The sequence below is a fragment of the Pantherophis guttatus genome, chromosome 2 (assembly GCF_059756535.1).
Source record: "Pantherophis guttatus breed Tessera chromosome 2, ASM5975653v1, whole genome shotgun sequence".
Lineage (NCBI taxonomy): Eukaryota > Metazoa > Chordata > Lepidosauria > Squamata > Colubridae > Pantherophis > Pantherophis guttatus.
The window spans coordinates 106673333-106685758 of NC_142064.1; the positions used below are offsets into that span (position 1 = coordinate 106673333).

Genomic DNA, 12426 nt, shown 5'->3' on the forward strand with positions numbered 1-12426 from the left:
CTTCCAGGCCCTTACTTTAATTTGAGGCATTCCTGTTTCAACTGTCAACTGGGCGTTTGATGTCCCGCAAGGTGCAGCTAAAATGGATCTGAGGAATTTTGTTTGTATGGTTTCTAAACTATTTCTTAAAAAAAAAAAAGCACACTGTTTTTGCCCCATACAGAATTTGTGTCAGTGTTGTAGCCTCAAAGAGTTTTAAGACTACGAAGACTAATTGTCCTCCACCTGTGTGAAAAAAGCATTTAATAGCATTTGAGGACCTAACGGCTGATTGCATTGTGTGGTTTAGATTTGCCTTCCAAATACTTTTCGTATGGAAAACCATCCCAAGGTATTTGAATGTATTGGCCTGTTCTCGACTGTGTCCTTCTACTTTCCAACAATATGTTACTGGGGAAGAGCAGAGGGCTAGTACTAGTAGTGCCAGAAAGAGTGAAGTGACTGGGCCAAAGCCGAAAGGACGCTCAGATGTGGATGTATCTGGTGGTGAAAGGAAAGTCTGATGCTGTAAAGATCTATTCTCCATCAGGACCTGGAATGTAAGATCCATGAATCAAGGCAAGCTGGACGTGGTCAAACAAGAGATGACAAGACTGAACATCGACATCTTAGGAATCAGAGAACTAAAATGGACAGGAATGGGTGAATTTAATTCAGATGATCATCAGGTATACTACTGCGGGCAAGAATCCCTCAGAAGAAATGGAGTAGCCTTCATAGTCAATAAAAGAGTAGGAAAAGAAATACTGGGATACAATCCCCAAAATGACAGAATGATCTCAGTTCGAATCCAAGGCAAACCATTCAATATCACAGTAGTCCAAGTCTATGCCCCAACCACTGGTGCTGAAGAAGATGAAATTGACTGGTTCTATGAAGCCCTACAGCACGTTATAGAATTAACACCAAAAAATGATGTCTTTATCATCATGGGGGATTGGAATGCTAAAGTAGGAAGCCAAAAGATAACCGGAATAACAGGCAAGTTTGGCCTTGGGAGTACAAAATGAAGCAGGCACAGGCTGATAGAATTTTGTCAAGAGAATACGATGGTCATATCAGACACTCTTTTCCAACGATCCAAGAGACGACTTTATGCATGGACATCACCAGACAGTCAACACAGAAATCAGATTGACTATGTGCTCTGCAGCCAAAGATGGAGCAGCTCTATACAGTCAGTAAAAACAGGAACAGGAGCTGACTGTGGCTCAGATCATGAGCTTCTCGTTGCAAAATTTAGGCTTAAATTGAAGAAAGTAGGGAAAAGCACTAGGCCACTCAGGTATGAACTAAATCATATCCCTGATGAATATACAATAGAGGTGACAAATAGATTTAAGGAATTAGATCTGATAGACAGAGTGCCTGAAGAACTATGGATGGAGGTTCACAACATTGTACAAGAGGTAGCAACTGAAACCATCCCAAAGAAAAAGAAAGGCAATGTCACTGCATTTTTGTATTTATCAGATGAGCTTTTATTTTTGGACTTTCAGACTTACCATAGCTTGCCAAGTTCTTATCAGTAACTGATACGGCACATGTCTACATTATTTCACTTTCTTCTAACTCTTTTCTTTGTTCTCCGGCCAAGAGAGGTCCGGCCGGGAAAGTTTTGCCAAGATGTAACTAATTAGACTAGTGAGATGTTTTATTTTCTTTATAACAAATAAATGAGTTTTTCTTAGAAAATATATCTTCGGGTTTATTTTCTTAAAGTATGCTTCAAGGGAAAAGCCTCGATCCACTTCTCTAAATCAAGGTGCAATTACCCAAAAGCAGAATGGGATTAATTAGCACTCTGACAGGCAAGAAAGCAAAATGGCTGTGAGAGGAAGCTTTGCAAATAGCTGAGGAAAGAACGGAAGCGAAAGGCAAGGGACAAAGAGAAAGATACACCCAATTGAATGCAGGATTCCAGAGAATAGCTAGGAGAGACAAGAATGCCTTCTTAAATGAACAGTGCAAAGAAATAGAAGAAAGCAATAGAATAGGGAGGATCAGAGAAAATTGGAGATGTGAAGGGAACGTTTCATGCAAAGATGGGCATGATAAAGTCCCAAAATGGCAGGGACCTAACACAGGCAGAAGAGATTAAGAAGAGGTGGCAAAATTACACAGAAGAACTATACAAGAACGAGCTTGACATCCCTGATAACCACGATGGAGTGGTGGTCACTGACCTTGAGCCAGACATCCTAGAATGTGAAGTCAAGTGGGCCTTAGGAAATCTGAGCAACAAGAAAGCTAGTGGAAGTGACAGTATTCTAGCTGGGCTATTCAAAATCTTAAAACAATGCAGTAAAAGTGCTACACTCAATTTGCCAGCAAATTTGGAAAACTCAACCGTGGCCACAGGATTGGAAAAATTCACTTTACATTCCAATTCCAAAGAAAGGCAATGCCAAAGAATGTTCAAACTATCTCACCATTGCACTCATTTCACATGCTACTAAAGTTATGCTTCAAATAAAGATTTTGAAGAGGCAGAGGAACTAGAGATCAAATTGCCAACATACGCTGGATCATGGAGAAAGCTAGGGAGTTCCAGAAAAACATCTACTTCTGCTTCATTGACTATGCTAAAGCCTTTGATTGTGTGGATCACAACAAATTGTGGCAAGTTCTTAAAGAGATGGGAGTACCAGACCATCTTATTTGTCTCTTGAGAAACCTATATGAGGGTCAAGAAGCAACAGTGAGAACTGGACACGGAGCCACTGATAGGTTCAAAATTGGGAAAGGAGTCCAGCAAGGCTGTATACTGTCGCCCTGGCTATTTAATTTATATGCAGAGCACATCATGAGAAAGGTGGGGCTAGATGAATCAAAAATTGGAATTAGGATTGCTGGGAGAAATATCAACAACCTCAGATATGCAGGTGATACCACTCTAATGGCAGAAAGTGAAGAGGAACTAAAGAGCCTCTTGATGCGGGTGAAGAAAGAGAGTGTGAAAGTTGGTTTGAAACTCAACATGAAGAAAACTAAGATCATGGCATCGGGCCCTCTCAATTCCTGGCAAATAGATGGGGAAGAAATAGAGATAGTGACAGATTTTATTTTCCTGGGCTCCAAGATCACTGCAGATGGGGACTGCAGCCAAGAAATTAAAAGACGCTTGCTCCTAGAGAGGAAAGCTATGGCAAATCTAGACAGCATACTAAAAAGCAGAGACATCACCCTGCCAACAAAAATGCGTACAGTCAAGGCTATGGTGTTCCCAGTTGCAATGTATGGCTGTGAAAGTTGGACCATAAACAAGGCTGAGCGCCAAAGAATTGAGGCCTTTGAACCAGGGGTGATATTCAAAATTTTTCCCTACCGGTTCTGTGGGTATAGCTTGGTGGGTGTGGCTTGGTGGTCATGTGACTGGGTGGGTGGTCATGGCCAACTCAATGTCACTCCCACCCAGTCACATGACCACCACCCCGAGCCACACCTGCCCAGGTTTAGTGGCTCCTGGTGTTTTCTGTGGGAAATGGGTCATGTGAATGGGTGGGCGTGGCCAACTTGATTGGTCTCACCCTTAGGAAATTTCTTAGTCCAACTCACAATAAAATAGCACAATAAAATAGCACTGTTCCGATATTTAGAATAGAATAGAATAGAATAACAGAGTTGGAAAGGACCTTGGAGGTCTACTAGTTCAACCCGCTACTTAGGCAGGAAACCCTACACCACTTCAGACAAATGATTATCCAATCTCTTCTTAAAAACGTCCAGTGTTGGAGCGTTTACAACTTCTGGAGGCAAGTTGTTCCACTGATTAATTGTTCTGTCAGGAAATTTGAGGGGCTTCTGCAAAAATGAGGTAGATCCAAAGTGCTATTTTCCAAAGCACCAAAAGGTACAATAAGAAACAATGGATGGAAACTAACCAAAGAGAGAAGCAACCTAGGATGAAGGAGAAATTTCCTAATGGTGAGACCAATCAACCAATGGAATAGCTTGCCCTCAGAAGTTTTGGGTGCTCCATCACTAGAGGCTTTCATAAAAAGGGAAGTACACCCCAAAAGGACAGTGCCACTAAACAATGCAGAAAACTTAAAACAGCCATTCCCCTTTAAAAAAAAAGTCAACCCCAAAGCAACTGCAGCAGCTGAGAGGGAAACTAAGAGCAGCTCCTCAGGCTAACTGACAGCCTGGGTGTGCTGCCAAAAGCCATTAACCCTTCCAACTCTATTATTCTATGTTCCCTATGTTCTAATACATGTTCCCTATGTTCAATACAGCTGGCTGGACCACACATGCATTAAATTCACGGCCTGTATGATTAAGCTGCATCATTGTCCCCTCCTGTATCTTTTCCCCGAGGAAGAAACAAGAAGTAGCCAACATTGCAGCAGCTATAAAAGGTCTTGGGAAACTCCAGGGAGTATCAGTTGATCACAGAAGTGTTACTTAATACTCTTTATAATGAAAATGTTTGTAATCTTGTCCTTCTTCCTGAAAGGAAGAGGTTAATCCCATCCCTAGATGGGTGATTGATGGGTTTTCCTGCCCTAATCCTGTCAGTTTCTGTTGTTTATTGTCTTGATTCAGCATGTATTGGCTGCATTCCAGCTGCAACTGTTAAGTGGAGCTATTAACTGAAGGGAGAGAGAGAGAGAGAGAAAAAAAACCCCTCTCTTGCACTTTATTTTTAACCGGTTCTCTGAACTGCCTAAGCAATTTACTAACGGTTCAGGCGAACTGGTGAGAACTGGCTGGATTTCACCTGTGCTTTGAACTATGGTGCTGGAGAAGACTTCTGTGAATCCCTTGGACTGCAAGGCGATCAAACCGGTCAATCCCAGAGATCAACCCTGACTGCTCTTTAGAAGGCCAGATCCTGAAGATGAAACACAAATACTTTGGCCACCTAATGAGAAGGAAGGACTCACTGGAGAAGAGCCTAATGCTGGGAAAGATTGAGGGCAAAAGAAGAGAGACGACAGAGAATGAGGTGACTGGATGGAGTCACTGAAGCAGTAGGTGTGAGCTTAAATCAGTGGTGGGTTCCTCCCGGTTCGGCCCGGTTCTCCCGAGCTGGTAGCGGTGACCATATGATGTCACCGAACCGGTTCTGCCCCCCTGCCCCCTGCATTATTCTTACCTTTTATTTGGCCCCACCCCCAATCTATTGCTGCCTCCTGAGTCCCAGCTAATGGCTAGAGGGGAAAAAACTCTTTAAACTCTTGCCACGGGGCTTCAAAGGGCCGCCCTACAGCTGATCAGTGTTAAAAGAAAACAAATGAGTAGACCAGTGCCTGCAAAAATACATGAATAGATCAGTGCCTGCAAAAATAAATGGGTAGACCAGTGCCTGCAAAAATACATGAGTAGATCAGTGCCTGCAAAAATACATGAGTAGATCAGTGCCTGCAAAAATAAATGGGTAGACCAGTGCCTGCAAAAATAAATGGGTAGACCAGTGCCTGCAAAAAATAAATGGGTAGATCGGTACAGCTCTGCAAGCAGTTAAAAGCCTGGTAGACCAGTACCTCTGCTAAATCCTAAATAATTGTCACATGACCATCAAGCCACACCCATAAAATAAACCACGCCCACAGAACCAGTAGTAAAAAAATTTAGAACCCACCCCTGGCTTAAATGGACTCCAGGGGATGGTAGAGGACAGGAAGGCCTGGAAAAATGTTGTCCATGGGGTCGCGACTAACAACAACTCTCCAAGAGTATTGAACAGCTCTTTTAGCAAAAACTAGAATTTTAAATTTATCGAAATTGAAGATTAGATTGTTTTGTCTACAGTATTATAATCTTGCTGAGATAGCTCTCTTGAGTCCAATAGGAGTTTGTGAAATAATAGCGGCAGTATAAAGAAGTATTGGTATTTTGTGTTGTGCTAAATTTCCTGATTGCTTATTTGTACCCTATGACTATCATTAAGTGTTGTACCTTAGAATTCTTGATGAACATATCTTTTCTCTTATGTGCACTGAGAGCATATGCACCAAGACAATTTCCTTGTGTGCCCAATCACACTTGGCTAATAAAATTCTATGGTTTTATGGAAGGATGGGTTACGCAGAAGATCAAACAGGAAATTAATATAAAGTTTGAAAAGGAAAGGACCCAAGATACATCCCTGGCGTACTCTTCTTTGTACACTTATTGAGCCAGATATAGTCCCTTATGGGTTACACCTTACTTTGAAGGTGGAGTTAGAATATAGTTTTTGTATGAGATAGGGGAGGCGTTTATCAATAGTAGTACTTTTTAGTTTAGTCCAGAAAGTACTTCTGGATATCTAATCAAAGGCTTGTTTAAAATCAAGGAAAGCCACAAAAAGAGAGGATTTCTTTTTATATGTATATTTTTGTACAAAGTGGTGAAATAACAAAATATGATCAACTGTTGATCTCCCTTCCCAAAATCCAGCTTGTTCGTCTTTAATTATGCCGTCTGAGATTATCCACTCTTGCAGTTTGTGATTTAAGTGCTTAATATACAACTTGCTAACAATGCTCAGCTAGACTCATAGGCCCATAGTTACATGGATCATTTTATTGCCCTTTTAATAGCTTGGTACTATAACTGTCATTCCCCAATCTCTTGGCATATACCCAGTTTGATCTATAAATGTAAAGAGAGATGGTAAAGGGGATGTCCACCAGCTTTTTAATTATTTTTGGGAGAACCCAATCAGCACCGGAAGCCTTATCAAACTTAAGGGATCCAATTTATTTCAAAATAGAGAATATATTTAAAGTGGAAATATAAGTAGCAGGCCAAGAGAATTATCTGGATAAAGAATCTTTTATGGATATACAAAAGAAGCTGGTTGAAATTTTAAAAATTAAAATAATATATTTTTTAAAAATGCTCAGACTCATTTCTGATTATATAAATTACATAAATTTGATAAATAAAAAATTAAAGAGAAACACAAATGACAAACCAAGAGAATGAACTGTATATCTACAGTGGGGCAAAAAAGTATTTAGTCTGCCACCAATTGTGCAAGTTCTCCCACTTAAAAAGATGAGAGAGGCCTGTAATTGTCATCATAGGTAGACCTCAACTATGAGAGACAAAATGAGAAAACAAATCCAGACAATCACATTGTCTGATTTGAAAAGAATTTATTTGCAAATTATGGTGGAAAATAAGTATTTGATCACCTACAAACAAGCAAGATTTCTGGCTCTCACAGACCTGTAACTTCTTCTTTAAGAGGCTCCTCTGTCCTCCACTCATTACCTGTATTAATGGCACCTGTTTGAACTTGTTATCAGTATAAAAGACACCTGTCCACAACCTCAAACAGTCACACTCCAAACTCTACTATGGAGAAGACCAAAGAGCTGTCGAAGGACACCAGAAACAAAATTGTAGACCTGCACCAGGCTGGGAAGACTGAATCTGCAATAGGCAAGCAGCTTGGTGTGAAGAAATCAATTGTGGGGGCAATAATTAGAAAATGGAAGACATACAAGACCACTGATAAGCTCCCTCGATCTGGGGCTCCATGCAAGATCTCACCCCGTGGGGTCAAAATGATCACAAGAATGGTGAGCAAAAATCCCAGAACCACACGGGGGGACCTAGTGAATGACTTGCAGAGAGCTGGGACCAACGTAACAAAGGCTACCATCAGTAACACACTACGCCGCCAGGGACTCAGATCCTGCAGTGCCAGACGTGTCCCCCTGCTTAAGCCAGTACATGTCCGGGCCCATTTGAAGTTTGCTAGAGAGCATTTGGATGATCCAGAAAAGGATTGGGAGAATGTCATATGGTCAGATGAAACCAAAGTAGAACTGTTTGGTAGAAACACAACTTGTCGTGTTTGGAGGAGAGAGAATGCTGAGTTGCATCCAAAGAACACCATACCTACTGTGAAGCATGGAGGTGGCAACATCATGAATGGGGCCATGTATCGTGAGACTTTGAGTGCAAACCTCCTTCCATCAGCAAGGGCACTGAAAATGAAACGTGGCTGGGTTTTTCAGCATGACAATGATCCCAAACACACCGCCTGGGCAATGAAGGAGTGGCTTTGTAAGAAGCATTTCAAGGTCCTGGAGTGGCCTAGCCAGTCTCCAGATCTCAACCCCATAGAAAACCTTTGGAGGGAGTTGAAAGTCTGTGTTGCCCAGCAACAGCCCCAAAACATCACTGCTCTAGAGGAGATCTGCATGGAGGAATGGCCCAACATACCAGCAAGAGTGTGTGCCAACCTTGTGAAGACTTACAGAAAACGTTTGACCTCTGTCATTGCCAACAAAGGATATATAACAAAGTATTGAGATGAACTTTTGATATTGACCAAATACTTATTTTCCACCATAATTTGCAAATAAATTCTTTCCAAATTAGACAGTGTGATTGTCTGGATTTGTTTTCTCATTTTGTCTTTCATAGTTGAGGTCTACCTATGATGACAATTACAGGCTTCTCTCATCTTTTTAAGTGGGAGAACTTGCACAATTGGTGGCTGACTAAATACTTTTTTGCCCCACTATATATGCAAAAAAGCTTAATTAAGGCCTTGAAAAAAATCTAAATGATGGGACAAAGAATAATTAAAAAGAGATCAAATCCTACAACAATATTTAAATGAACTAAAGATTAAGATTTTCAGAAGTAAAAGAAAGGAATATAAAGTTGATGTCAGCTTTGGAAGCCATATTAGCCCCGGAAGCTTCCACGCTGCCATCTTCTTGTTGTGTGGGAAAGTAGGAGGGAGGATTTAGTAGAGGGAATATATTTAAACAAAATAGCATTCTTCCTTTCGGTCAAGGTCAGGACAATCCTGCATCTGGAGAAGGAGTGGTTGGGATGATGTCTCGAGATGGGACGGATGGTGATTGGAGCATGTGATGGACTGATGAGTGAGGAGATGGTTTTGGGAGGTTTTGATTTACTGAGGGAAAACCTGGAACTCTCAGATTCGGGTTTTCCCAGATGTGCCAGTATACCTACTCTAATAAATGGAACTTTGAGAAAATGCTTGCCTCGGAGTTTTTAGTTGGAGTTGGGGTTTTCTGGAACGCTGACAGTTGATTTTATTTGATCAAGGTTAAAATAAGACATATTTTTAAATGAAATTTTGGCAATCCTTTTAAGACTATTTGCTGATACCAGGCCTGAAAAACTGAAGTTTTATGGATTTGTTTATAAATAAGGGAAGGGTTATGAGAAGAAGAGATATTGTTTGTAACCTTATGGGGAATAACGAGCTACCAAACATGTTTATACTTGTGATGAAGATTGGAAGACACACACACCCCTCTCTTTCCTTTTCCTTTTCTTTCTTCTTTTCTAACTTACTTTCTTTATATTTTTACTCATTTCAGAATACTACTAGTAGCCCACTATTAGTTTTCAAATTAACAGAATATCAAGCATAGTACATAGAAAAGCCTTGGTTGCTCACCTGCCTTGGTACTCAGAAGGAAAACAAAAATAGGCTGCTGAGCAAAATTGTTAATGGCAAGATGTCTTTCTTCACCTCGGACAGATCCATCCAGGCGCTCATAGCTGTAACCTTTTCAGTTTTTAAAAGAAACATTAAACATTTATGAGAGATACATCATTCCTATTTGAAAAAAGTATATAGCAAATTATTAGGAAAATATGTGCTTAGACAGGAAAACGGGAATATTTGTATAAGAGGGAGGGAACGAGAAACAGCCTTCAATATTCTGTTATTTATAATTTATATCAACAAAGTTCTAATATTTCTTGTAGTATCTGCTTTCCGATTTGAAATCAAGGGATCTGATAGTATTTTTGCCGACTATCAAACTTGAACTCAGAAATCGTGTAAGGTCTCCTGCTTGGGCAGGAGGGTTGAATAGATGACCTACAAGGTCCCTTCCAACTCTGTTAATCTGTCAATACCTTGGACTGATTAAAGGGCATAAAGCATTAGTGAGCTGCAATTCATTTCATCAGATGCACAGAGTGCTCTTCCACTGAGAAAGAGGTTGTTGCTGAATTCACATACATCAAAAGACATACCAAACAAAATAAAACAAGGTCTTAACAATACTTTTTTAACACATTACAATAAGGCAATATAACCTACATCTGCACAATTAATCTATCTTCCCTACCTTTCTCCCTGCTCTACTCCAATTTAAAGTCTATATCAGTATACATATTCTATGCATCTGATGAACTTATGCTTTTTAATAACATTTGTTACTTGATATTCAAGACTTGTCCAGACTTTTGGCCTGACATTCTCCCTCTTTTTTTCACATTAAAAGTTTTGTCAAAAAATGTTCCAAAATTATTTTTTGCTTTTTACTTGAATTATCACATAATACTTCCTGCCTCAAGTCTGTTCAAAACTTGACATAATTGGTTAAAAGGCTGTTGATTTTGCACCTAGACCAGAAGATACTATTACATTAGAAAACCTGTTTATTTTTGGCTTTCACAGCCTACCCTGAGCACTTTCTGATTAATTACAACCAAGTTTTATTTCAAGTTGGCCAAATGTTGGGCCTTCTCCTAATCTGTCCTCGTTCCACATTAAGCAATGCTGGAAATCTTTCTCCATTGCATTGCTTCTCGAGCTATGCTGGACAACTATATAGGTTCAGATTTTTACTTTTACGACAGCATTTATAAAGATAATCTTTGTTTCCCAAGAGATGCAAACTTTAGAAGGGCTGTCTCAAAGGTGCTTTTTTTAAAAGGCAACTGGACTGTTTTTTCCCTTGAGGAAGAAGTTTTGCTTCTCATTCATGAAGCTTCATTGGTTCTGGCAGGATGGTGGGAAGGATGGACAGATCATCCCCACCAACCTGCCAGAACCAATGAAGCTTCTTGAATGAGAAGCAAAATGTTTGAGGGGCTATTACAGAGCCCTTTTGCTTCAAGGGAAAAAACAGTCCAGTTGCCTTTTGAAAAAGCACCTTTGAGACAACTATGACCTGGATGACAAAGAATCTCCATAGACTTTAGAAGGGCTATCATCTGACAACAACAAAGAAGTATCAACCATGTATCTAAATTAAAGAGACCTATAAATGCAATTATTAAGTATATGTGAACTCACACAGCCCACTTACTTCATCTCAGATAATTTCTCTGTCATTCAAACCCATTTTGGTGACTTTAGAAACTGAAGGGTTCAGCAATAGCTATCTCTAGTAACATCCTATATGTGGGATCAAGGTTCCCACCAAATGATAGTCTATGTTTTAGAAAATCCCAAATGGGCTGTCCTATGGATGCATACCAGTAATTCATGTATGGGAATTCAAAGATGAACATGCAAAGATCCCACAATCATAGGTAAGAAACCAGGTTTATTTTAGGATTTTCCAATACAAAGTATTGTTTTATTCTCAAGAATAGTAACTCTGAAAATAAATCCAGCTGCATCATAAAACATTTACCATTTGAAATTGTTTGGGATGCGAGCAAGGCCTATATGCGGGGGGTGGGGGGTGGGTACTGATTTATATGAACTCTAAACATAAATCAAATTGACAAAGAAAAAGCTTAGAATTGGAAGGGGAGATAAAGAAAAAAGAGCAGTTGCTTATAAAAAATCCAACGGATGAAAAATTACAAGGAATTATAAAACTTTTGAAAGATCAATTCCACATGCTTACAGCGGAATAAGCAGCAACTAATTTACAATTTGCGAAACACAATACATTTTGCAATGCTAATAAACCGGGCAGATGGTTGGCTTACACATTGAGGAAACAGCAGTGTACTCGGACTATTGGTAGCATTGAGTATAGAGGGAAGGAAGTATTTCAACAAAGACTAATCAAAGAAGCCTTCTTAGATTATTATACTAAATTATATGCCAAAGATGATATACAGAATGAACTTATAAATAAATACCTAGAAGAAAAGAGAGTTATAAAAATTTCTAATGATCAAAAGGAAAGAACGAGTTTACCAATAACAGCCGAGGAGATTACAGTTGTTACTAAACAACTGAAAACAGCTAAAGCTCCAGGAACGGATGGCTTAACTGCGGTGTATTATAAAACTTTACAAGCAGAAATGATTGAACATCTTAAAGATTTATTTTGTAGCATACAACAAGGGGGAAAAATACCCCCTTCATGGAAAGCAGCTTTTGTTTCTTTGATACCGAAAGAGGAGGCAGGTTCTACAAAACCGGAAAACTTCAGACCAATATCTCTCCTGAATACGGATTATAAAATTTTTGCGAAAGTATTAGACAACAGATTAATGCCAGTTATTCAAGAGGTGATTCATCATGATCAAGCAGGATTTATAGAAGGCAGATATATGAAGGATAATGTTAGGCAAATTATAGACTTATTGGAATATCTTGAGAAGAATAAACAGATCTCTGCAGTGCTGGTATTCTTGGATGCGGAGAAAGCCTTTGATAGAGTGAATTGGAATTTTCTATTAAAGACCTTAAAAAAGATGGACTTTGGGGATCAGTTTGTACAGGCGGTCTCAGCA

At 39.6% G+C, this 12426-nt stretch overlaps 1 protein-coding gene across 2 annotated transcripts in view; it reads right to left on the reverse strand.

Annotated features, from left to right (window-relative positions):
* Positions 1-12426, reverse strand: part of CHD1L (chromodomain helicase DNA binding protein 1 like) — a 101774-nt gene that overhangs the window by 61499 nt on the left and 27849 nt on the right. For both annotated transcript variants that reach the window (XM_034411164.3, XM_087888381.1), the window contains exon 12: positions 9389-9499. In XM_034411164.3, the coding sequence (XP_034267055.2) occupies positions 9389-9499 (111 nt within the window). The remainder of the gene's footprint in view (positions 1-9388; positions 9500-12426) is intronic.